This window comes from Staurois parvus, unplaced genomic scaffold (genome assembly GCF_062004578.1).
Source record: "Staurois parvus isolate SC_StPar_1 unplaced genomic scaffold, SC_StPar_1.0 ptg003692l, whole genome shotgun sequence".
Classification (NCBI taxonomy): domain Eukaryota; kingdom Metazoa; phylum Chordata; class Amphibia; order Anura; family Ranidae; genus Staurois; species Staurois parvus.
The window spans coordinates 24,642-47,500 of record NW_028321488.1 but is presented as its reverse complement, the minus strand read 5'-3'; the positions used below and the strand labels follow the sequence as shown (position 1 = coordinate 47,500).

At 45.8% G+C, this 22,859-nt stretch overlaps 2 protein-coding genes across 2 annotated transcripts in view; one reads left to right on the top strand and one right to left on the bottom strand.

Annotated features, from left to right (window-relative positions):
* Positions 1-13,062, bottom strand: part of SNW1 (SNW domain containing 1) — a 22,573-nt gene extending 9,511 nt beyond the window's left edge. Inside the window, exons 1-7 of the mRNA XM_089667947.1 lie at positions 12,956-13,062; positions 9,902-10,055; positions 7,894-8,055; positions 7,560-7,655; positions 6,348-6,454; positions 4,244-4,348; positions 1,248-1,317 (exon numbers count right to left, since the gene is read on the bottom strand). Coding sequence (XP_089524073.1) covers positions 1,248-1,317; positions 4,244-4,348; positions 6,348-6,454; positions 7,560-7,655; positions 7,894-8,055; positions 9,902-10,055; positions 12,956-12,969 — 708 coding nt within the window. The 5' untranslated portion in view covers positions 12,970-13,062. The remainder of the gene's footprint in view (positions 1-1,247; positions 1,318-4,243; positions 4,349-6,347; positions 6,455-7,559; positions 7,656-7,893; positions 8,056-9,901; positions 10,056-12,955) is intronic.
* A 216-nt stretch (positions 13,063-13,278) lies between these two features.
* ADCK1 (aarF domain containing kinase 1) overlaps positions 13,279-22,859 on the top strand; it is a gene marked incomplete at its 3' end in the record, with an annotated part of 33,584 nt that continues 24,003 nt past the window's right edge. The window contains exons 1-2 of the mRNA XM_089667950.1: positions 13,279-13,514; positions 19,210-19,354. Of these exons, the coding sequence (XP_089524076.1) occupies positions 19,220-19,354 (135 nt within the window). The remainder of the gene's footprint in view (positions 13,515-19,209; positions 19,355-22,859) is intronic.

Here is a 22,859-nt window from a genome sequence, read left to right as displayed (position 1 = left end):
CTCCAAACACAGCGAGTTGAGTTGATGCCAAAGAGCTCGATTTTGGTCTCATCTGACCACAAAACTTTCAACCAGTCCTCCTCTGCATCATTCAGATGTTCAGTGGCAAACTTCAGACGGGCCTGGACATGTGCTTTCTTGAGCAGAGGGACCTTGCAGACACTGCAGGATTTCAATCCTTGTCGGCGTAGTGTGTTACCAATTGTTTTCTTGGTGACTGTGGTCCCAGATGCCTGGAGGTCATTGACAAGATCCTCACGTGTAGTTCTGGGATGATTCCTTACTGTTCTCATGATCATTGACACTCCACGAGGTGAGATCTTGCATGGTGCACCAGACCTAGGGAGACTGACAGTTGTTTTGTTTCTTCCATTTGTGAATGATTGCACCAACTGTTGTCACCTTCTCACCAAGCTGCTTGGTGATAGTTTGGTAGCCCAGTCCAGCCTTGTGTAGGTCTACAATCTTGTCCCTGACATCCTTGGACAGCTCTTTGGCCTTTGTCATGGTGGAGAGTTTGGAATCTGATTGATTGCTCCTGTGGACAGGTGTCTTTTATAAAGGTAACAAAATGAGATTAGCAGCACTCCCTTTAAGAGACTGCTTCTAATCCCAGCTTGTTACCTGTATGAAAGACACCTGGTAGCCAGAAATCCTGCTGAATGATAGGGGATCAAATTCTTATTTCCCTCATGAACATGCAAATCAGTCATCATTTGTTAGACATGCATTTCTTTTGAATTTTTTGTTGCTATTCTGTCTCTCAGTGTTACAATACACCTACCATTCCTAGATTGTAAGCTCCAAGGAGCAGGGCTCTCAAACCCCTCGTGTATTGTATTGTCATGTACTGTCCCCCACAGCCATCTCCTCCTGTACAACCTTCCCCTCCCTCCTAGATTGTAAGCTCTAAAGAGCAGGGCCCTCGAACTCCTCGTGTAGTGTATTGTTACTGTCTTCTCTCATGTTATGTCCCCTTGCTACTGTACAGCGCTGAGCATATCCTTTGGCGCTATATAAATACTGTATAATAATAATGTACAGCGCTGAGCAAACTTTTTGGTGCTATATAAATACTGTATAATAATAATAATTCGATTTTTAGACTGATCATTTCTTTGTGAGTGGGCAAACATTCAAAATCAGCAGAGGATCAAATACTTATTTCCTTCAGTATATGTGTGTGTGATATATATATATATATTTCTCCTATCTCCTCCAACCAAGGAGCAGACAGGTGTACTTACCTTCCTGCTGGGGGAGTGCATCACAGGAGCAGGAGGAGATGGGGGGCCACGAGGGATCTTCTTGTTTATTCTGGAGGAGAAAGATTATGAACTGATGAATTTCCATTCTGCTTCCCATCATTATACAAATACCCAGACTAGTCTGTGCATCACCATCATACTACAAGTACACAGATCAATAAACTATGCCTTAAATCTACCAAGAATTTAATCCTATGTGGCAATTATAAATTGTACAGAACGGGGGGTGCGTGTCCCTCCACACCTTGAGGCCACCTGACTAAAATCTACCTTTTACTATATAATTAAAAATCTCAGAAAATCAAATCTAATACATGTATATACCTATAGAGCAGTGGTTCTCAACCTGGGGGTCGCGACCCCTTTGGGGGTCGAATGACCCTTTCACAGGGGTCCCCTAAGACCATCAGAAAGCACATATTTCTGATGTGTAAAGAGCAGCTACTCTGTTAAAAGCAGCTACTCTGTTGAAAGCAGCAGTATTGGGCAAATAATTTTATGGTTGGGGGTCACCACAACATGAGGAACTGTATTAAAGGGTCACGGCATTAGGAAGGTTGAGAACCACTGCTATAGAGTGAGGAAAAGGACCGTTGTATCAATTTTACATACCTAGAGAGCAATCCATATCTATGTGGACATATCTTATATCATGAAGTGTGGTATCTGTCACGAGGTATGTATAGGTTTACGATTATCTCTAACTTCGACTATACACCATCTCACTGAGATTATCAAGGGTTAATCTGTCTATTATATATAATGCGGGTGCACCCATCCATGTGGATATAAAACACCACTAATGGACAGCCCCTGTATTCCACATATCCACAAGAATACCTCTCTTGAAACGATCACATATATTAGAGGTATTCTTCTATCAAAAAAAGCAAAAAAAGGGGGAAATCAAGATAAAGCAAATAAATTCCATGTGATCCAAAAAGAAAAGAAAGTGCTCCCAAATCAAAAGTAACCGGTTTCACTCCTTGGATGGAGCTTCCATAGAGGTGAATAAAGTAAATAAAAAGGATGAGTAAAGAACAGGTGAAGTCACGTGGCTAATGGAAACGGCCTCCAATTGTTTGTTCATCTCCTATTTCTAGATTGGTCAGTCAAAATGACCTCCGCTAACACAAAGTCGTGACGTCATCACGTGCGCCATGACATCATTGCCGTACATTCAACACCACTCTATACCAGCTATGGATCATCATCACGTGGGCAGATCATGGAAAGACCGACATAATAGCCTAAACTGCATGTAACTAACCACTGTATTAACGCCTTACTTGATTGGATCATAATATACCATGAGTCATTAGACCCAATTACATCTGTTTAACGTTCACAAATATTCTATCTAAACTTCAGAAAATGGCCATTTACAAAGAAGTAAATATACAATTTTTTTCTGGGATTCTCAATCACAGATAAAAGTGAAGCCTTCATTTAGTCTATGGGGGGGTGAACATGAGTTCAGGCGAAATTGTTTTACATTTTTATATTATTATTTATAGGTTTTGTTTTTAACATACTGTCACCCTAGCAGTAACAGTGTCACCATAGTGACACTGTACTACTTGTGGGGGTGATGAAGATTTTTCTTTTTTTTTTTTTTATTACACTGATTGCTTTTAAACCCATAAAGGCTGTAAAAACAATTTCTCCTTCTCTCTGGCTGCATTCTTGCAGCCATTGAGAAAATACGATGTGAGCTGATTGGTCACAGCTTGGCACATGGTACAAGGCTGTTGTGAATAGCCCTGTACCATGTGATCTCTGTGATCATTCACAAATTTCACAATCAGTAAGCAATGACGTCAGGAAGTGACATCTTGCTTACTACTATTCATGTGATCACCGATTGGCCAAACGTTTATAAAGGGCCACCGGCTCCTGCACTGCTCCCGTCCGGCCGTTTATGTACATGGGCCGGATGGGAAGTTGTTAATGGGCCTCTGTACTAGCATCTCTCTAAGGTTCCTCCATTGCCTACGAGTGATCATAGGATTCTTTGGGAGAATCTTAGAAAGAGCTTTGTCATTATGCAGCACATCCCAATACGTTTTGATGATTTTAAAGATCTGACCAGATTTATTAGAGTAGGTGCCAATAATTCTCATTCCCGCATTGTCATCTGAGACTGGCCGTTTCTGAGTGAGTAGGGTATCTCTTGGGACTGTATTCACTTTATTTAACGATTTCATCAAATCATGGATATGATCGCCACGTCTACTAAATCTCTTCACCAACTGAGAGCTTTCATCTTGAAAAGCTTTTTCTGTGGAGTGATTTTTTTTTTCCTCTCATAAATAGTCCCGTAGGAATACTTTTTTTTTCAATGATATCGGAAGCTGGCTATCCCAGTGGAGTAGACTGTTAGTATACGTGGGTATATGGTAAATTGTTGACCCAATAGTACCCTTCTCATCTCTCATGATTTTGAGAGCTAGAAAATTGATACAGCCACAATTGATCTCACCTGTGAAATACATGTCATTCCTATTTAACTCCGTTCCAAAATTTTCAAATTTCTGTTTTAAACCTTGCCATAGAATAAAAAATATCGTCAATGTAGCGCACCTAGAGTAACATACACATGGTGTTCAAATTGTCCAGAAAACACTCTGGTGCGCTCCCATCAACCCAAGAACAAATTTGCGTATGTTGGTGCACAGGATGAAACCATTGTACGCCCCTTGAGGGTTAGGGACTGATGTGAATGTACAATATATATATATATATATATATATATATATATATATATATATATATATATATATATATATATATATATATATGCGCGTGTGTGTGTGTGTGTGTGTGTAAAGCGCTACGTAAATTGATGGTGCTATATAAGTACCTGAAATATATAAATAAATTGCAGTGCCTTTACATTGTTTATAAATACAACATCAAAGAGGAAAAAATGTAAGAAAATACACAGACCAGTGACTATATCGGTCAGCACTCACTTGAAACGTGGTGGCTCCATAGGGTCTTTCTGCATCTCCACCATACGAATGACCCTCTGCTTGGCGCCTGAATTAAATGCCACACCTTGCTGGGATGGTGTGTACCTGGGAAGAGACAGGGAAATGTAATGAGGGTCTTTGACAGTTCACCCTCCTCAATGTAATGAGGGTCTCCCGGGCACATTCCATCCTCCCCAATGTAAACATTTTCCTTTGTATTAAGGGGCTTCCTGGAAATAAGAGAACTTTGTAGTAAGGGCCCTATCAGCATGGTTTGTCCTCTGTAATGGGGCACTCATGGCACAGTCTGTCCTCCCCATTGTAATTAAGAACCCTCCAATTAAAGCGGAATTACATTACATTTTTTTTTAAAACTACTGACAGATAAACCCTGGTGGTCTCTTCTGTCATGAATGCCTCTCCCTGCCTGTCTGCAACAACATACACTGGGCCTCGCATGTGCAGCTCAGAGTACATTTATGGCACTCTCTGTGATCAAATTATTCCTGTGAACATGCTCGGAAGCGATGTCATCGCAGCTCGGCCATTCAAGTGACAGAACAGAGCGAATCCGGAAGGAAGACTGGGAGAAAATGGAAGCTCCTGGGACCAGACGCAGTGCTGACACCTCAGCACTGCAGGGCTTCATCTGACAGGTAAGTCTGCCATAACATGCTAATATGCTGTGCATACTAGAACATTTTTGCATAAGCCTCCTAAGGGCCCTTAAAAAAATAATATAAATATATATATCGATCTATCTATATAGCAGAGTTTAATTCTGCTTTTGGGCCACCCTCCTCTATGCAATGAAGACTCTCCAGGCCAAACCCACCCTCTCCCATGTAATAAGGACCCCCCAAGCACAGCCCACCCTCTCCCATGTAATAAGGACCCCCCAAGCACAGCCCACCCTCTCCCTTATAACGAGGACCCTCCTAGCACAGTCCACCCTCTCTCACGTAACAATAACCCCCCCCAGCACAATCTATTCTCCCCCATGTAATGAGGATCGCCCCTGGCAAAGTCCATTTTATCCCATGTAATGAGGATCCCTCCCCCCGGCACAGCCCACTCTGTCCCATGTAATGAGGATCCCTCCCCCCGGCACAGCCCACTCTGTCCCATGTAATGAGGATCCCTCCCCCCCGGCACAGCCCACTCTGTCCCATGTAATGAGGATCCCTCCCCCCCGGCACAGCCCACTCTGTCCCATGTAATGAGGATCCCTCCCCCCCGGCACAGCCCACTCTGTCCCATGTAATGAGGATCCCTCCCCCCCGGCACAGCCCACTCTGTCCCATGTAATGAGGATCCCTCCCCCCCGGCACAGCCCACTCTGTCCCATGTAATGAGGATCCCTCCCCCCCGGCACAGCCCACTCTGTCCCATGTAATGAGGATCCCTCCCCCCCGGCACAGCCCACTCTGTCCCATGTAATGAGGATCCCTCCCCCCGGCACAGCCCACTCTGTCCCATGTAATGAGGATCCCTCCCCCCCGGCACAGCCCACTCTGTCTCATGTAATAAGTACCCTCAATGCACAGCTCACCCTACCCCATGTAATGAGGATCCCTCCCCCCGGCACAGCCCATTTTGTCCCATGTAATGAGGATCAGCCCACTCTGTCCCATGTGGTGAGGATCCCCCTCCCCAGCACAGCCCACTCTGTTCCATGTAATGAGGAAATCCCCCCAGCACAGCCCACTCTGTCCCATGTAATGAGGATCCCCCCGACACAGCCCACTCTGACCCATGTAATGAGGATCTCCCCCCCCCCAGCACAGCCCACTCTGTCCCATGCAATAAGGATCCCCTCCGGCACAGCCCACTCTGACCCATGTAATAAGTACCCTCCTAGCACAGCTCACCCTACCCCATGTAATGAGGAATCCCCCCCCCCCCCCCCGGCACAGCCCACTCTGTCCCATGTAATGAGGAGCCCCCCCAGCGCAGCCCACTTTGTCCCATGTAATGAGGATCCCCCCCGGCACAGCCCACTCTGACCCATGTAATAAGTACCCTCATAGCACAGCTCACCCTACCCCATGTAACGTGGGCCCTCCTATTATAATTTGCCCTCCCAATTCTCAGCACCTCTCACCTGATGTACTGTGCAGGTGCCAGCTTGTCTGCTGCTCGGACTGGCATGGCTGCGGCTATCTTCTGGGACACAGCTTTATCCAGGGCTTGGCGGGTCTTCTCTGTCAGCTGGAAAAACAAGGGTATTGGTAGACTCTTAGCCCATAACCGACACCACCGACCCTTTAACCTCCCTAGCAGTCTGATTATGTCAGTATTTCTGTGCTCAAAGCAGTATATTTTTTTGCATGGAAATGTGTATTTTTTTTATTGTAGGCCTGTAATTTTTAGGAATAACTCACTGAAATCTGTCCGAACAAGAGTCTAGTAAACATCCCGGGTATGATAAAACTTGAAACACGAAATCATAAATTATAATTTAATAAATAATCATAAAAAATAATATAATAATAATACATTTAATTCAATAATATAATCAAACCAAAAACACTGAAATGTGAAATATAGCGCCAAGTTCGCACATCGCTGAGCAAAGTCGCAGAATCGTTTTCAGTGTCTGATGAGGAATTTCCCCCACGAATCATTATCACTCAATTCTGCAAGTGGTTCTGATTTACTATCGCTGTTCTCTAGCCGGTCTAAAACCGCTTTTGACTTAAAGGGACGCTTTTCGGACGCAATGGACGTTTCTCAGTTTCCAGGCAGAAAGAACAGTAAAAATGCAGGCAGGGCGCCGGACAAAGCACTCGGGACAAAATGTATGTGAAATGGTTTGATACAGGAATGTTATACTATGTGATTTTAGTAAATTTAGTGAATGTCACTTTTTGTCATTTTCAAATTTCCCGCCAGTTCCGTCCCCCAGGACGGAACCCAAATGACAGATGCCGGCATCCACCAGATTACATTGCCGGGGACACTGCAGGAGGGACATCGCGGGAGCGCAGGACAAGGTAAGTGATCGAGGGACCGCGGAGCAGCGCCGCATGGTAAGCCCGAGTGTAGCTCGGGGTTACCGCTTGTGGTACTGAAACTTTACCCCGAGCTACACTCGGGAATACCGCCAGGGAGGCTACGTGAGCCCTGATGCCCAAGGTCACTAGGACGGATTTGAGATCATGCGGCACTGTCACTGATAGCTTTGGGAGCCTGCCATACCAGCACCTGATCATTGGTAGCTGACTCTGAGCTGTTGGAGACAGCTCAGATAAAGTTCTGGGGGTGCAGTGCACCCATAAACAATACAGCCACAAGTCCAACCAAAAATTGTTACCTCTCGGACTGCCTCTTCGTCGGGTCTCTGCAGCTCTGAGTCATCTTCATCCATCACTTCCTTAGGTACCAGGTCTGTGTATTTACTGTATATAACCTACAGACAAAAAAAGATTATTCAGATTCCACAGACCCTAGCTAAAGGAATGTATTGGATTTTCACATTTCACAAGCTATAACACGACAGTGGACAAGCTCTGTAACAGGCAGCCTATACTGAAAGCCGGCTGACACGAGCAGAGGAATAAACAGGCAGCAATAATGACCAACAACTGCCAGAGACTTTGATTCTGGAATCACACCCCCCCCCACCCCAACATTCCGCAGACCCTTACTTTTTCTTTTGACTGCCCCTGCCGTGCAATGGCATCATATTTGATTTTCCCCTCTGCATCCACTTGTACAGCCAGGGCATTGGACATCCGCTTCTTTCTGCCCATGTCCAGGGGGTACTGCGCCACATGGATCTCCGGGAACGCCCCTCCATCTCCAAAATCCTGCAGAGAAAGCAAAAGTACAATTATTAAATTAACTTCCCAAAATTTTCCCTGAGAAATAACAATCAGGTGTGGGGTGTTTGCAGCGGCGAAGCGTACACATGAGCTGTGCGGTGACTTTCCTCCACCACCAGCCTGAACAATAACATACAGCTGTACACGTCGCGGCCGTGATGCCGCGCTTTGTGGAAAAACATAAAGCAGAACTACACTGTATATGAGAACCGCAAGCCAAAAGCAATATTTAATTTATTTTTCATATTCAAAGCAAGCTCCCCCATCCATGTCTCCATACTTTATTTTGCAGAGAAATCACATAGAAACACCTCCCAGCATTTCCGTGGCCATCTTGAGTAAGGGCAGATGAATCATGTAGTATTTACTTCCTGGAATCCTTCTGCCTTTAGCTCAGACATGCAGGCAGAAAGATGTGCTTAAAGCGGAGCTCCAGTCCCCCTAATAAATTTTTGTTAAAAGCAGATCCATGATGACCTTTGAAATAGCATTAACAATTGGAATGATACAATACTAAAAGAATTGTAATTATTTAGTAATTCTTCAACCTTTACCATGATCTTGGAAACAGGCAGGCTCCATGATGGCTGTGGGCATCTGAAGCCCGCAGGTATTTATTTCTGGGAATCGGTGCTGCTGGCTATCCCAGCATGCACCACTCGTTCTCGCGCATGCGCAGTACAGACACTGCTTGGCGCGACGTGTGCAGTGCAGGTTGCCATAACAATGGTGGGGAAGGATGAAGTTCCCGCTCCTGGCCCCCAACAGGCAACCTGTACAGCACTTTACTGCAAGGAAGGGAAGGAAAAGGAAAGTCTCAAAAGGGAGCAATCCCTGCCACCTAAAATATATATTAATGTATACACACACACGATATATATATAGTGTGTACGTATGTATATAATCATGGACTCCGCTAAAATGGCGCAAAACACCTCCCATTTGCGTCATTTCCATTTTCCCAATCCCGCGATTACAGGAAACCAAAAGACTCCTGGGATACAGGAAACATCCCAGGAGACCTTGCAAATCGCCTTATGACGTCATCACCGAGGCCAGGGGTAGGCAAACTAGCGCTCTAGCTGTTGTGAAACTACATTTCCCATGAGGCATTGCAAAGATTACAAAACTGACAGTTACAGCTATGACTTGCAGAGGCATGATGGAACTTGTAGTCCTGCGGCCCTCAGGTTGCCTAGGCGGTTGGGGACGGAACTGCAGGCTTGCAGTAGATTAAAAGGTATGAACCTATATGGGGTTAACTGCTCTTGCAACCCATAGCGATCCACGGGATCAGCTTCAGCGGTTTGAAGCCTGTAAAGGGTTAACTGTGGCAGCTCTGTGCTAAAGTCGGAGATCGGCTTCTTTGGCCTGAAACCAGCACTTGCGTAGTTGCTTCAGGGGATACATATCTTCACGGGATACTCATTTTACCGCTACACCGGGGGCAGCTGTCACTGTGCCAGGAATCCGGGATCACCCCAATAACTGGCCAGGACCTTCACAGAGCCCAGAAGCTCTGCTGGCATCCTGCTCCTGCACCCCCTGTGATGGTGTCACCCGGTTCGGCCCGCACCCCTCTAGGGACCCAGTCTATGATTCCAAATTGTTCTGCATTACAATTTTGTCCCCCCCCCGCCCTTCTGCCCCCAAATGCAAATAACTTTGAAACACAAGAAACAAAACATAAATGCCATGCAGAATTCACCAACGCTGGTGTAATAATCTGTCCAATCTGCATTCTAACCTGCCCACTTTAGTTCCACCCATGAGGAGCCGCCATACTGGCTGATCGAGCCAATGTAGATCTCACAACCCTGATGACACTCACCTCCACAGATCGGGGCACCCAGCCTTTCCGATGCCCATAAGGGGGCGGTTCTCTTCGTGATGCCACCAAAGCCGTCTGCTGAGACTTGTGGGCTCTGATCTTCTCCTCAGCCTCCAGTTGGTCCTGGGAGAGCTGAGTGGGAGCGGGCAGGAAGCTGGGGAGAGAAGAGACGGACAGATCACCCGACACTGAAATATGTGACTGCAGCTGGAAAGAAGAGACAGTCAATTCCCCCAGAAAGATCGTCATGTGTGACCGCGGCTGGAGATCTATCATTTATAGGCAGCGCATTCCAACTGTAATATACCACCTAATAGAACCCGCATCATCTGTTGTTCACCAGTGTAAATCCCCGAACTTTCCCGCAGGACTCACTCTGTGACACAGAAAAGTGACAGCTAAAACACTCACAGGGTCACACCACCCAGAGATGATATTTCACTGTTTGCCGGGGAATTAAAGTTTATTTCCCACCACAACTGGACAGAGTGGATCTACTTACAGGACTGTGCTGCTATCCAGGGCTCCGCTTCCCCTCACTTCCTGTCCTGGGGACATCAGGTTTCACAGACAGGAAGTGAGGAGAAACAGGCAACACAAGACAGCAAAAAAAAAAAGGTGCCCAAGTGATTATCCTTTCTGCTTTACAGCACTGGGGTCCTCAGTTTGAATTCCAGTCCGGACACTGTCTGCATGGAGTTTGCTTGTCCTTTCTGTGCTTGGGTGGGTTTCCTCCCACACTCCACAGACATGCTGGAAGGTTAAATGGCTCCAGTCTAAGATCAAGAAAGAGGCAATGTGTGATTAGGAGCCAGGTTAGAAGTAGCCACATTGTGGTCCTTTGGGGGATATTTGCACTGTTTTAGCATTTTCAGGCCTCAGAAAAGAGATAGGTCATTAGGAGAGATTGATTGTCAGATATAGATCTCATAGTGCGTGGACTATCATTTTCCTACAGATCAGGGCTCAGCAAATTCCAGGTGCCAGGTTGCCATGACAACTAAAAATTATGTCCTGGTGCCTGGGTTCACACACTGCCTCCCCGCAGGCTTCACTGCGCAGGCGCCACCACGCAGGCTTCAACGCGCAGGCGCCACCACGCAGGCGTCAACGCGCAGGCGCCTCCCCGCAGGCGTCAACGCGCAGGCGTCAACGCGCAGGCGCCTCCCCGCAGGCGTCAACGCGCAGGCGCCTCCCCGCAGGCGTCAACGCGCAGGCGCCTCCCCGCAGGCGTCAACGCGCAGGCGCCTCCCCGCAGGCGTCAACGCGCAGGCGCCTCCCCGCAGGCGTCAACGAGCAGGCGCCTCCCCGCAGGCGTCAACGAGCAGGCGCCTCCCCGCAGGCGTCAACGAGCAGGCGCCTCCCCGCAGGCGTCAACGAGCAGGCGCCTCCCCGCAGGCATCAACGAGCAGGCGCCTCCCCGCAGGCATCAACGAGCAGGCGCCTCCCCGCAGGCATCAACGAGCAGGCGCCTCCCCGCAGGCATCAACGAGCAGGCGCCTCCCCGCAGGCCTTTTTTTGAGACAGATAGAGCTTTATTTTGGTGGTATTTAATCACCTCGGGATTTTTTTTTTCTTAAACTAAAAACCACAGAAAATTTTGAAAAAAAAAAAAAGTTTTTTCTTAGTTTTTGTTATAAAATTTTGTAAACAAGTGATTTTTCTCCTTCACTGATGTGCGCTAATGAGGCTGCAGTGATGGGCACTGATGAGGAGGCACCGGTAGGCACTGAAAGGCAGCACTCATATATGGCACAGTTAGGTGGCACTGACTGGCACTGTTAGGCAGCACTGATGGGTGACACTGAAAGGCAGCTCAGATGGGCACGGATATGTGGCATTGATGTGCACTGGCAGGTGGCACTGATGGACACTGGCAGGTGGCACTGCTGGGACTACACTGATCAGGGCTCTGATGATCAGTGTATATGTCTCCTCTAAGGAATGCTGATTACCGGCTCTCCTCTCCTCTGTCAGCGTGACAGCTCGTGAGGAGAGAAATGCCGATAACCGGCATTTCCCTATTTACGTGTGATCAGCTGTGACTGGACACAGCTGATCACATGACTAAGCCGACATCTTCGCCTCTTTCCATTGATTGGTGATCTGTTGTGTCCGAGGAACACAGCGCACCGCCGATCGCCGCGTGCTCTCGGAGCCGAGCATGCGCGGTTAGAATGGGACGTCATATGATGTCCTCCCAGAACCAGAGAACCGCCTTGCGCCCGTCATTATACTATCTGGCGGGTGGGAGGCGGTTAAAACCGCTTCTAAACGCAAATGCACATAAACGCACTATGCAAACGCAGCTAAACTGACTTTAACCTCCGTTTTCCAGTCAGTTTCCATCGTTCAGAAGAGTTTTCCAAATGCCCCGTGTACATGGGGCCCTTATAAGTAAAGCGTTCCTTTCTCACATTTTCTCTCCGTTCTCATTCAGTAACGACAATTGGAATTGATTTTTGTCATCAATTGTGGAAAACTCGTTTAGTTTTCATCACTGGAAACATGCTGCTGACAAAGATGATGCTGAAAAGATTTCCACTGATGACATGAACACCTCTGCTGATCTCCTGCAGCCTCTTTGTAGCTTGTTCCTGTCCACAGGCGCCTCAGCGATGGCCGAACAGCGTTTCTCAGGGCGGGTTTACTGATGGTGACAACAGTGGACAGTGTCTGTGTTCAACAGCAGTCCCTGAGGCAGGATGACAACACAGCAGAGCAATGGGGAGCCAAGGAGAGAGCGTTGTCACCCTATAACAGGAAGTGACCTCCATGGTAGGATAACCAGGGATTATTTTAGGGGCAACTCATGACTGAGAATGGCGTTTAACCTGTAATGGGCCCTGTGAGGATCTCATTCTGGGTATATCCCAGTTATAATGGGGCAGGCACTGAGGGGGAGGGGCTCTTGGCCAGGACTAGATCTGAGAGAACCGTTCAGGGGACGATGAACCGTCTCCAACCGTCACACCGGATGTCACCGAATACTACCAGGAATGGTCAATAAAGAGCAGCCCGCCGAGAAACCTCTGAAAACACCCGCCCGCTCACCTGGATAGCGACATCTTCACAGCTTCTCCCCGCCGGATATGACACTTCGACGCGCCGGAAGAGGAGATACGTCACGTAAACACGGCACCGACGTTCGCCCCGCCCAGCATCTCAAGCTGAGGGCAGACGGCCACGTGGCCAAAGCTCGCTTTCTGATTGGGCATTGTACTTTTCCATAGCCTGACCTCTCCTCCCACCCTACTTGCTTTTCCGCCATTTTTGTGAAGTCCACAATAGATGGAGTATGGGAAAGGCTTAGAAAAGATGGCGTCGGGCAGGAGACATATAGAGATCATTGAGAGAAAATGGGAAGGAAATGATCCTGTCTGGGGACATATAATGCCGGTGTAACTTGTGTAACTTCCAGCGAAGCTAACCCCACACCTGTGTAAGGTGGTTTGTTCTAGCCACACCCCTTGTATGCTTTAAATCCTCCAAGCCCATAGGTCAGCGCGGAGCCGCGTACTACATTTCCCAGAGGTCACCGCGGCCGCTGGAAGCTACCAACACCGGGGAAAGGGGGGAGGGAGCCGGTCAGATAGGAGAAGCCAGACTGCAGGTAGGTGATACAGCTGGTCGGCCTGTGCTGCCCCATAGAAACCAGAGTCGGCCCCTGCATGTGTCAGTGGGAGAAACACTGAGAGTCCTGATTGCAGGGACATTTGACCTCTTCATGTTGTTATGTGTTGATGTGTCATTACTATGAATATTATCATCTGTCCTCACCACTCATGGGACTGCCATTGTTATGTTTAACCTCTTGCCCTCCTGAGGATTCCCCCCCCTCCTGACCAGGCCATCTTTTGCGCTACGCCGCTGCGTTACTTTGAATATTGCGCGGTCATGCAACGCTGCACCCCATTGAGATTTACGGACTTTTTTCCCCACAAATTGAGTTTTGTGGTGGTATTTGATCTGTGCGGCTTTTATTTTTTGTGCTATAAACAAAAAAAGACCGATAATTTAAAAAAATATATATTTTTGACTTTTTGCCATAAAACTTGTCCAGAAAAAAACATTTAAAAATCAAATTTTGTCATAAATTTCAGCCAAAATGTATTCTGTGACATGTCTTTGCTAAAAAAAAAAATCCAAATATGTGTAAATTAATTGGTTTATGTGAAAGTTATAGCGTTTACAAATGGCGGTATAGAGACTGGAAATTATATGATTTTTTTTAATACTAGTAATGGCGGCAATCAGAACTGCAGCGAGCATTCTGACACTGGGGGGGAACTGACTAATTTCCACGGACACATTCCCCCCCCCCCCAGATTTTAGCTGTGCCCCCCAAAATCCAAGCTGTGTGGGGAGGAGGAGCTCTGCTGCCTGTTGTGACCTTTGACCCTGCTGACCCCCGTGCTCTGACCCCTGTACACTGCCCTGCTGACCTCCCATTCTCTGCCCCCCTGACATTTGTTATTGCACTCCCAGGCTAGATCCAGCCCTGAGTAACACCAATACAGTGATCAGTGCTAATAAAAAGCACTGACACTGTACTAATAGCACTGGGCAGGAAGGGGTTTACATCTGGGGTGATCAAAGGGTTAGCTGTGTGTGTTTTACTCAGAAGACATGCTGCTGTGCAGAGAAATACAAAGCAGCATGTCCTTGCTGGCAGGAGAGAGACCTGCATTGTTAACACACAGATCTCTCCCCTGTTAGTGTTACTGGGCGATCGCTGGGTGCCGATGATTGACATCCATAACCTCCAATGGCGGTGCGTGCTCTCCCTCTAGCCGGAAATGCAAATCACGTATATATATGTGATTTTGCGCAGCCCTGCCGCCCTGTAGCAGTACTTCTACTATAGGGTGGAGGGCAACCTGTCAAAGGAAGGGGCAATCATTCTTAGTGTAATATATTATTAGCAGTAATAAATATTGGCATACATATAGCATAGTAACAGTGAGTTATATTAATGTTCTCATTGTACGGGGTGGAGGATTGATCCGGGATGGAGATTCCGCCTTTCTATCAGTGACAGGTTCTCTTTATGTGCAGTGGAAGGATGAGAGGGACAAACCATAGGGATTGGCTCACATATAATTTTAATTTGTCACAATAAATCTCAAAAAAGTTGGCACTCAACACGTTTCGGGTGTATGAAAGTCTCTCTTCATCAGGGCTGACCTGTCATTCTTGTTTCACACCTGCGGGGGCGACACCAAGCACGTGCGCGTTCTCATGCGTTTTTCGCGTGTCACATATAGGGTAGCCTGTTCATTTCAGGGGGCTGCCCTATGCCAGAGAAATGTGGAAAAGACGTCCCTGACCCTCTTCCCAAAACAATCTGCACACCAAAACGCATGATGATCCTGGGGCACCGTGCAGTTTGGAACGCGATGATGCCGTTAACAATTAGGCCCCATTCACACCTATGCAGTTTGCTTTTTGTCCATTGTGCAGTGCTTTTCACAGTTCATTTTGCATTTTTACTACACGCATTTTTGATGCATTTTGCTCAGCTTTTTTTTTTTTTTTTTTTTGTTGCTGGGCAGAATAAAAATGCAAAACACAGTAAAAACGCACTGCCAAAACGGTTCTCCATTGAGCTCTATTGTAGCAAAAATGCTGTTTTTTGCTGTAAAAAAAAAAAAAAAACTCCATGACCTTCTCCAAAAGCTCAGCAGCTCTAAAACGCAGAGATGTGAACGTGTCCCATAGGAAACCATGTTAAATAGACTGTTGTGCGTTTCTGCAAAAACCACTAAAAAAATGCATTGATGCCTTAACCACTTAAGTCCCACCCACAGTACATATACTGCTGCAAGGCGGGCCCACTGAGCAAAATCACGTGTGTATATACGTGATTTTGCATTTCCGTTTGGGGGGGGGGGCGCAACCGCCCTACCCGCGCCGCCAATCGCAGCCCTGGGTGTCAACCACCCATGATTACATGCCGGCAAACACTGACAGGGAGGAGGGATGCATTGTTTACAACGCCAATCCAAATTCAAACCTTGCCAGACCATTCGCATGGAAACTCATTACGGTTTCCAAATTAAAATTTTTTGGGGGGCCTAACCCTCAACATGGGCATTACTAAAAGAAATTAATTTCGGTTGTATTGGTCCGCAGACCCGATTCATCATATGCCGTGTTATCTGCTGCCATGGCCAGGCATAGATACAGCGGGGCAAAAAAGTATTTAGTCAGCCACCAATTGTGCAAGTTCTCCCACTTAAAAAGATGAGAGAGGCCTGTAATTGGCATCATAGGTAGACCTCAACTATGAGAGACAAAATGAGAAAACAAATCCAGACAATCACATTGGCTGATTTGGAAAGAATTTATTTGCAAATTATGGTGGAAAGTAAGTATTTGGTCACGTACAAACAAGCAAGATTTCTGGCTCTCGCAGACCTGTACCTTCTTCTTTAAGAGGTTCCTCTGTCCTGCACTCATTACCTGTATCAATGGCACCTGTTTGAACTTGTTATCAGTATAAAAGACACCTGTCCACAACCTCAAACAGTCACACTCCAAACTCCACTATGGTGAAGACCATAGAGCTGTCGAAGGACACCAGAAACAAAATTGTAGACCTGCACCAGGCTGGGAAGACTGAATCTGCAATAGGCAAGCAGCTTGGAGTGAACAAATCAACTCTGGGAGCAATAATTAGAAAATGGAAGACATACAAGACCACTGATAATCTCCCTCGATCTGGGGCTCCACGCAAGATCTCACCCTGTGGGGTCAAAATGATCACAACAACGGTGAGCAAAAATCCCAGGACCACACGGGGGGACCTAGTGAATGACCTGCAGAGAGCTGGGACCAACGTAACAAAGGCTACCATCAGTAACACACTACTCCGCCAGGGACTCAGATCCTGCAGTGCCAGACGTGTCCCCATGCTTAAGCCAGTACATGTCCGGGCCCATCTGAAGTTTGCTAGAGAGCATTTGGATGATCCAGAAGAGGATTGGGAGAATGTCATATGGTCAGATGAAACCAAAATAGAACTGTTTGGTAGAAACACAACTCACCGTGTTTGGAGGAGAGAGAATGCTGAGTTGCATCCAAAGAACACCATACCTACTGTGAAGCATGGGGGTGGCAACATCATGCTTTGGGGCTGTTTATCCGCAAAGGGACCAGGACGACTGATCCATGTACAGGACAGAATGAATGGGGCCATGTATCGTGAGATTTTGAGTGCAAACCTCCTTCCATCAGCAAGGGCATTGAAGATGAAACGTGGCTGGGTCTTCCAACATGACAATGATCCCAAACATACCGCCCAGGCAACAAAGGAGTGGCTTCGTAAGAAGCATTTCCAGGTCCTGGAGTGGCCTAGCCAGTCTCCAGATCTCAACCCCATAGAAAACCTTTGGAGGAAGTTGAAAGTCCGTGTTGCCCAGTGACAGCCCCAAAACATCACTGTTCTAGAGGAGATCTGCATGGAGGAATGAGCCAACATACCAGCAACAGTGTGTGCCAACCTTGTGAAGACTTACAGGAAACGTTTGACCTCTGTCATTGCCAACAAAGGATATATAACAAAGTATTGAGATGAACTTTTGATATTGACCAAATACTTATTTTCCACCATAATTTGCAAATAAATTCTTTCCAGATCAGCCAATGTGATTGTCTGGATTTGTTTTTCTCATTTTGTCTCTCATAGTTGAGGTCTACCTATGATGCCAATTACAGGCCTCTCTCATCTTTTTAAGTGGGAGAACTTGCACAATTGGTGGCTGACTAAATACTTTTTTGCCCCACTGTATGAGAGTATAATGTGTTTTATGCATTTCTACGACAATACAATCATCCTCGGGGTAACCCTGAATTTGACCGGCTCCACAAAATTCAGCCCCTCATAAATCACCTTAACCAAAAATTTGCAGATGTCTATACTCCGCAGCAAAACATCTGCGTTGATGAGTCCCTCATTAATTTTTCTGGCCGCCTTGCATTCAAACAATTTTTTCCCAGCAAGCGTGCCAGATATGGGGTCAAGATGTAGAAGACCTGTGAGAGGACAACAGGCTATACATATAAGTTTCAGATTTACGAGGGAAAAGATAGTCACGTGGAGCCCCCCGGATGCCCAGACTACACGGGGAGCAGCGGCAAGATAGTTTGGGACTTGGTGTCATCATTTCTCCATATGGGGTACCACTTATATGTGGACAATTTTTATTCAAGCGTGCCACTATCTAGACATTTGTACAATGTTGGAACTGGCGCATGTGGCACCGTGCGACCTAATGTGTGCCCACCATTAGAAGTGGGTGAATGCAGGGCGGTATATTCTAATGGTGGGCATACCACACGCTTTTTCTGGGCAGAGATTTCTTCCTCAGCCCACTGGCTTCATAAAAAAAAAAGAACATAGCATATACACCCAACAAGGACCAGCAATGTACTGGTACATCACTGGACTTTGAATGGTTATACCAGGATGATCCCTACAGCTGCAGGCATCATCCTGGTATGGTTTTTTTCAGCCGGCTATTGGATTTCGTGTAAAAGCAATCCTAGTGGCTAGTTAGCTGCAGGATTGCTTTTGCAAGCAGTGGGAGACGATGCCTCCCTCTGCCTTCCATGGCCTTCTCGGGCAGTCTCGTGCCATCGGGGGAATCTGAGAATGCAGCCAGTGTTTCTGCCAGCTGACCATAGAGCTGATTGGAGAACAGAATGGCGCCAATCATCTCTATAGTCTAAGAAATCGAAGCTACGAGCATTTCATCACTTTTTTTTCACAGGATATAAACAGCGCCATTTGTAAATTGGGAAAGCATGTGATCACACTGATCTTGGTGAGATTAGATAATGTAAGGGCAGAGGAGATATCTAGAGTCTGATAGACCCCAGATTTCTCAAAAAGAGTACCTGTCAATGCTCAATGAAGTTATAGGGGATATTTGCATTCCTTGTGATGTTCTGCCTTCCCCTCCCCCAGTACTCCTGTGCCTGGTGAGAATAGTTCAGCTCTAATAATATTACCATTCATTGTGCTGCTCTACCAAAAATTATAAAACAATTTATAAACCCTCCTATCCAGCCTGCATTCTAGCAACCAGTCAGGCACAGCATCACAACATCATTGGTTGCTAGGATGCTGGCAACCCTAAGGCTCTGGCCTTCTAGCAACCAATCAGGTTCAGCCTCACAAGAGTGGTTGCTGGAAATTCCATTTTAGGTGTGAGATGACCCCTACACCTCAGCCAATCCCCTTCTTTGGTTAGGTGTTGCCCTACCTGTACCGTATACCATTAACACTGATCTTCTATATGCAGGCTCCCCAGGATGGTGCGGGCTCCCCTCCGGCTCATGTCGCTGGTCTCGGCAGGTCTGGCCACAACCGGTCTCGGTGTGTATGGGGCACAGTACTGGGACCCCAATGACTTTGGGGTTGTTCGAATTGGACGAGCTGCATTGACGGTAAGTGATTGCCTGGATAGGAGGGTTATAAAACAATTTTTGGTAGACCAGCACTATGAATGGTAATATTATTAGACCTGAACTAGTCTCACCAGGCACAGGAGTACTGGGGGAGGGGAAGGGGGGGGCAGAACAGTGAGGGAGGGGTTGATCCGATGGGACAGGACAGCCTGTTAAAGCTGTGGAAGGTGGCAGAGGGAGGCAGCGTCTCCTCCTGCTGCTTGTAATAAAAATACAGCAGCTAGTTAGCCACTCAGTTTGCTTTTACAAGAGAGCCAGCCGTCGGCAGCAAAAAAAAAAACGATTGCGGGATGATGCCTGCCTTACAGGCTGACCTCAGTGCTCTGTGTAATTGGGCAACTATGTGGCAAATGAGGTTTAATGTTAATAAATGTAAGGTTCTGCACTTGGGTGCTAAGAATATACATGTATCATACATGCTAGGGGGGTACAACTGGGGAATCAATGGTGGAGAAGGATCTGGGGGTTCTGGCAGATCACAAGCTTAATAATGGCATGCAATGCCAAGCTGCGGGTTCTAAAGCGAGCAAAATCCTCTCTTGTATTAAAAGAGGTATAGACTCCACAGAGAGAGATATCATATTACACCCCCCCCCCCCCCGTACAAATAATTAGTAAGGCCTCATCTGGAATATGCAGTTCAGTTTTAGGCACCAATTCACAAAAAGTACATTGGGGAACTGGAGAAAATACAGAGAAGGGCAACCAAACTGATAAGAGGCATGGAGGAGCTCAGCTATGAGGAAAGATTAGAGGAACTGAATGTATTCTCTCTTTAGAAGAAGAGATTATGGGGGGGATATGATCTCCATGTATAATACATAAGGGGGGATATGATCTCCATGTATAATACATCAGGGGGGATATGATCAACATGTATAATACACAAGGGGGGATATGATCTCCATGTATAATACATAAGGGGGGGATATGATCAATATGTATAATACATAAGAGGGGATATGATCTCCATGTATAATACATAAGGGGGATATGATCTCCATGTATAATACATAGGGGGGGATATGATCTCCATGTAAGGGGGGATATGATCACCATGTATAATACATAAGGGGGGATATGATCACCATGTATAATACATAAGGGGGGATATGATCACCATGTATAATACATAAGGGGGGGTATGATCTCCATGTATAATACATAAGGGGGGGTATGATCTCCATGTATAATACATAAGGGGGGATATGATCTCCATGTATATTACATAAGGGGGGATATGATCTCCATGTATAATACATAAGGGGGGATATGATCTCCATGTATATTACATAAGGGGGGATATGATCACCATTTATAATACATAAGGGGGGATATGATCTCCATGTATAATACATAAGGGGGGATATGATCTCCATGTATATTACATAAGGGGGGATATGATCACCATTTATAATACATAAGGGGGGATATGATCTCCATGTATAATACATAAGGGGGGGATATGATCTCCATGTATAATACATAAGGGGGGATATGATCTCCATGTATAATACATAAGGGGGGGATATGATCTCCATGTATAATACATAAGGGGGGGATATGATCTCCATGTATAATACATAAGGGGGGGATATGATCTCCATGTATAATACATAAGGGGGGGATATGATCTCCATGTATAATACATAAGGGGGGGTATTATCTCCATGTATAATGCATAAGGGGGGGTATGATCTCCATGTATAATGCATAAGGGGGGGTATGATCTCCATGTATAATACATAAGGGGGATATGATCTCCATGTATAATACATAAGGGGGGATATGATCTCCATGTATAATACATAAGGGGGGATATGATCACCATGTATAATACATAAGGGGGGATATGATCTCCATGTATAATAAGGGGGGATATGATCTCCATGTATAATAAGGGGGATATGATCTCCATCTATAATAAGGGGGGATATGATCTCCATGTATAATACATAAGGGGGATATGATCTCCATGTATAATACATAAGGGGGATATGATCACCATGTATAATACATAAGGAGGGGATATGATCTCCATGTATAATACATAAGGGGGGGGGGGTATGATCTCCATGTATAATACATAAGGGGGATATGATCTCCATGTATAATACATAAGGGGGGGATATGATCTCCATGTATAATACATAAGGGAGGGTATGATCTCCATGTATAATACATAAGGGGGGGTATGATCTCCATGTATAATGCATAAAGGGGGGTATGATCTCCATGTATAATGCATAAGGGGGGGATATGATCTCCATGTATAATACATAAGGGGGGATATGATCTCCATGTATAATACATAAGGGGGGATATGATCTCCATGTATAATACATAAGGGGGGGATATGATCTCCATGTATAATACATAAGGGGGGATATGATCTCCATGTATAATACATAAGGGGGGGATATGATCTCCATGTATAATACATAAGGGGGGGATATGATCTCCATGTATAATACATAAGGGGGGGATATGATCTCCATGTATAATACATAAGGGGGGGATATGATCTCCATGTATAATACATAAGGGGGGGAGATATGATCTCCATGTATAATACATAAGGGGGGGAGATATGATCTCCATGTATAATACATAAGGGGGGGGTATGATCTCCATGTATAATACATAAGGGGGGATATGATCTCCATGTATAATACATAACGGGGGATATGATCACCATGTATAATACATAAGGGGGGGTATGATCACCATGTATAATACATAAGGGGGGGTATGATCACCATGTATAATACATAAGGGGGGGTATGATCTCCATGTATAATACATAAGGAGGGGATATGATCTCCATGTATAATACATAAGGAGGGGATATGATCTCCATGTATAATAAGGGGGGATATGATCACCATGTATAATAAGGGGGGATATGATCACCATGTATAATACATAAGGGGGGATATGATCTCCATGTATAATACATAAGGAGGGGATATGATCTCCATGTATAATACATAAGGGGGGGGGATATGATCTCCATGTATAATACATAAGGGGGGATATGATCACCATGTATAATACATAAGGGGGGATATGATCTCCATGTATAATAAGGGGGGATATGATCACCATGTATAATACATAAGGGGGGGATATGATCACCATGTATAATACATAAGGGGGGGATATGATCCCCATGTATAATACATAAGGGGGGATATGATCTCCATGTATAATACATAAGGGGGGATATGATCTCCATGTATAATACATAAGGGGGATATGATCTCCATGTATAATATATAAGGGGGGATATGATCTCCATGTATAAATACATCAGTGGTTCATATAGTGAACTCTGTGATGACCTCAGGGTGAATAACTACACAGAGGACAAGGGGGCTCTCTTTACGTCTGGAGGAAAAGAGGTTTAATCTCCAAACATGGAAAGGTTTCTTCACAGTGAGAGCTGTGAAAATGTGGAATAGACTCCCTCAAGAGTTGGTTC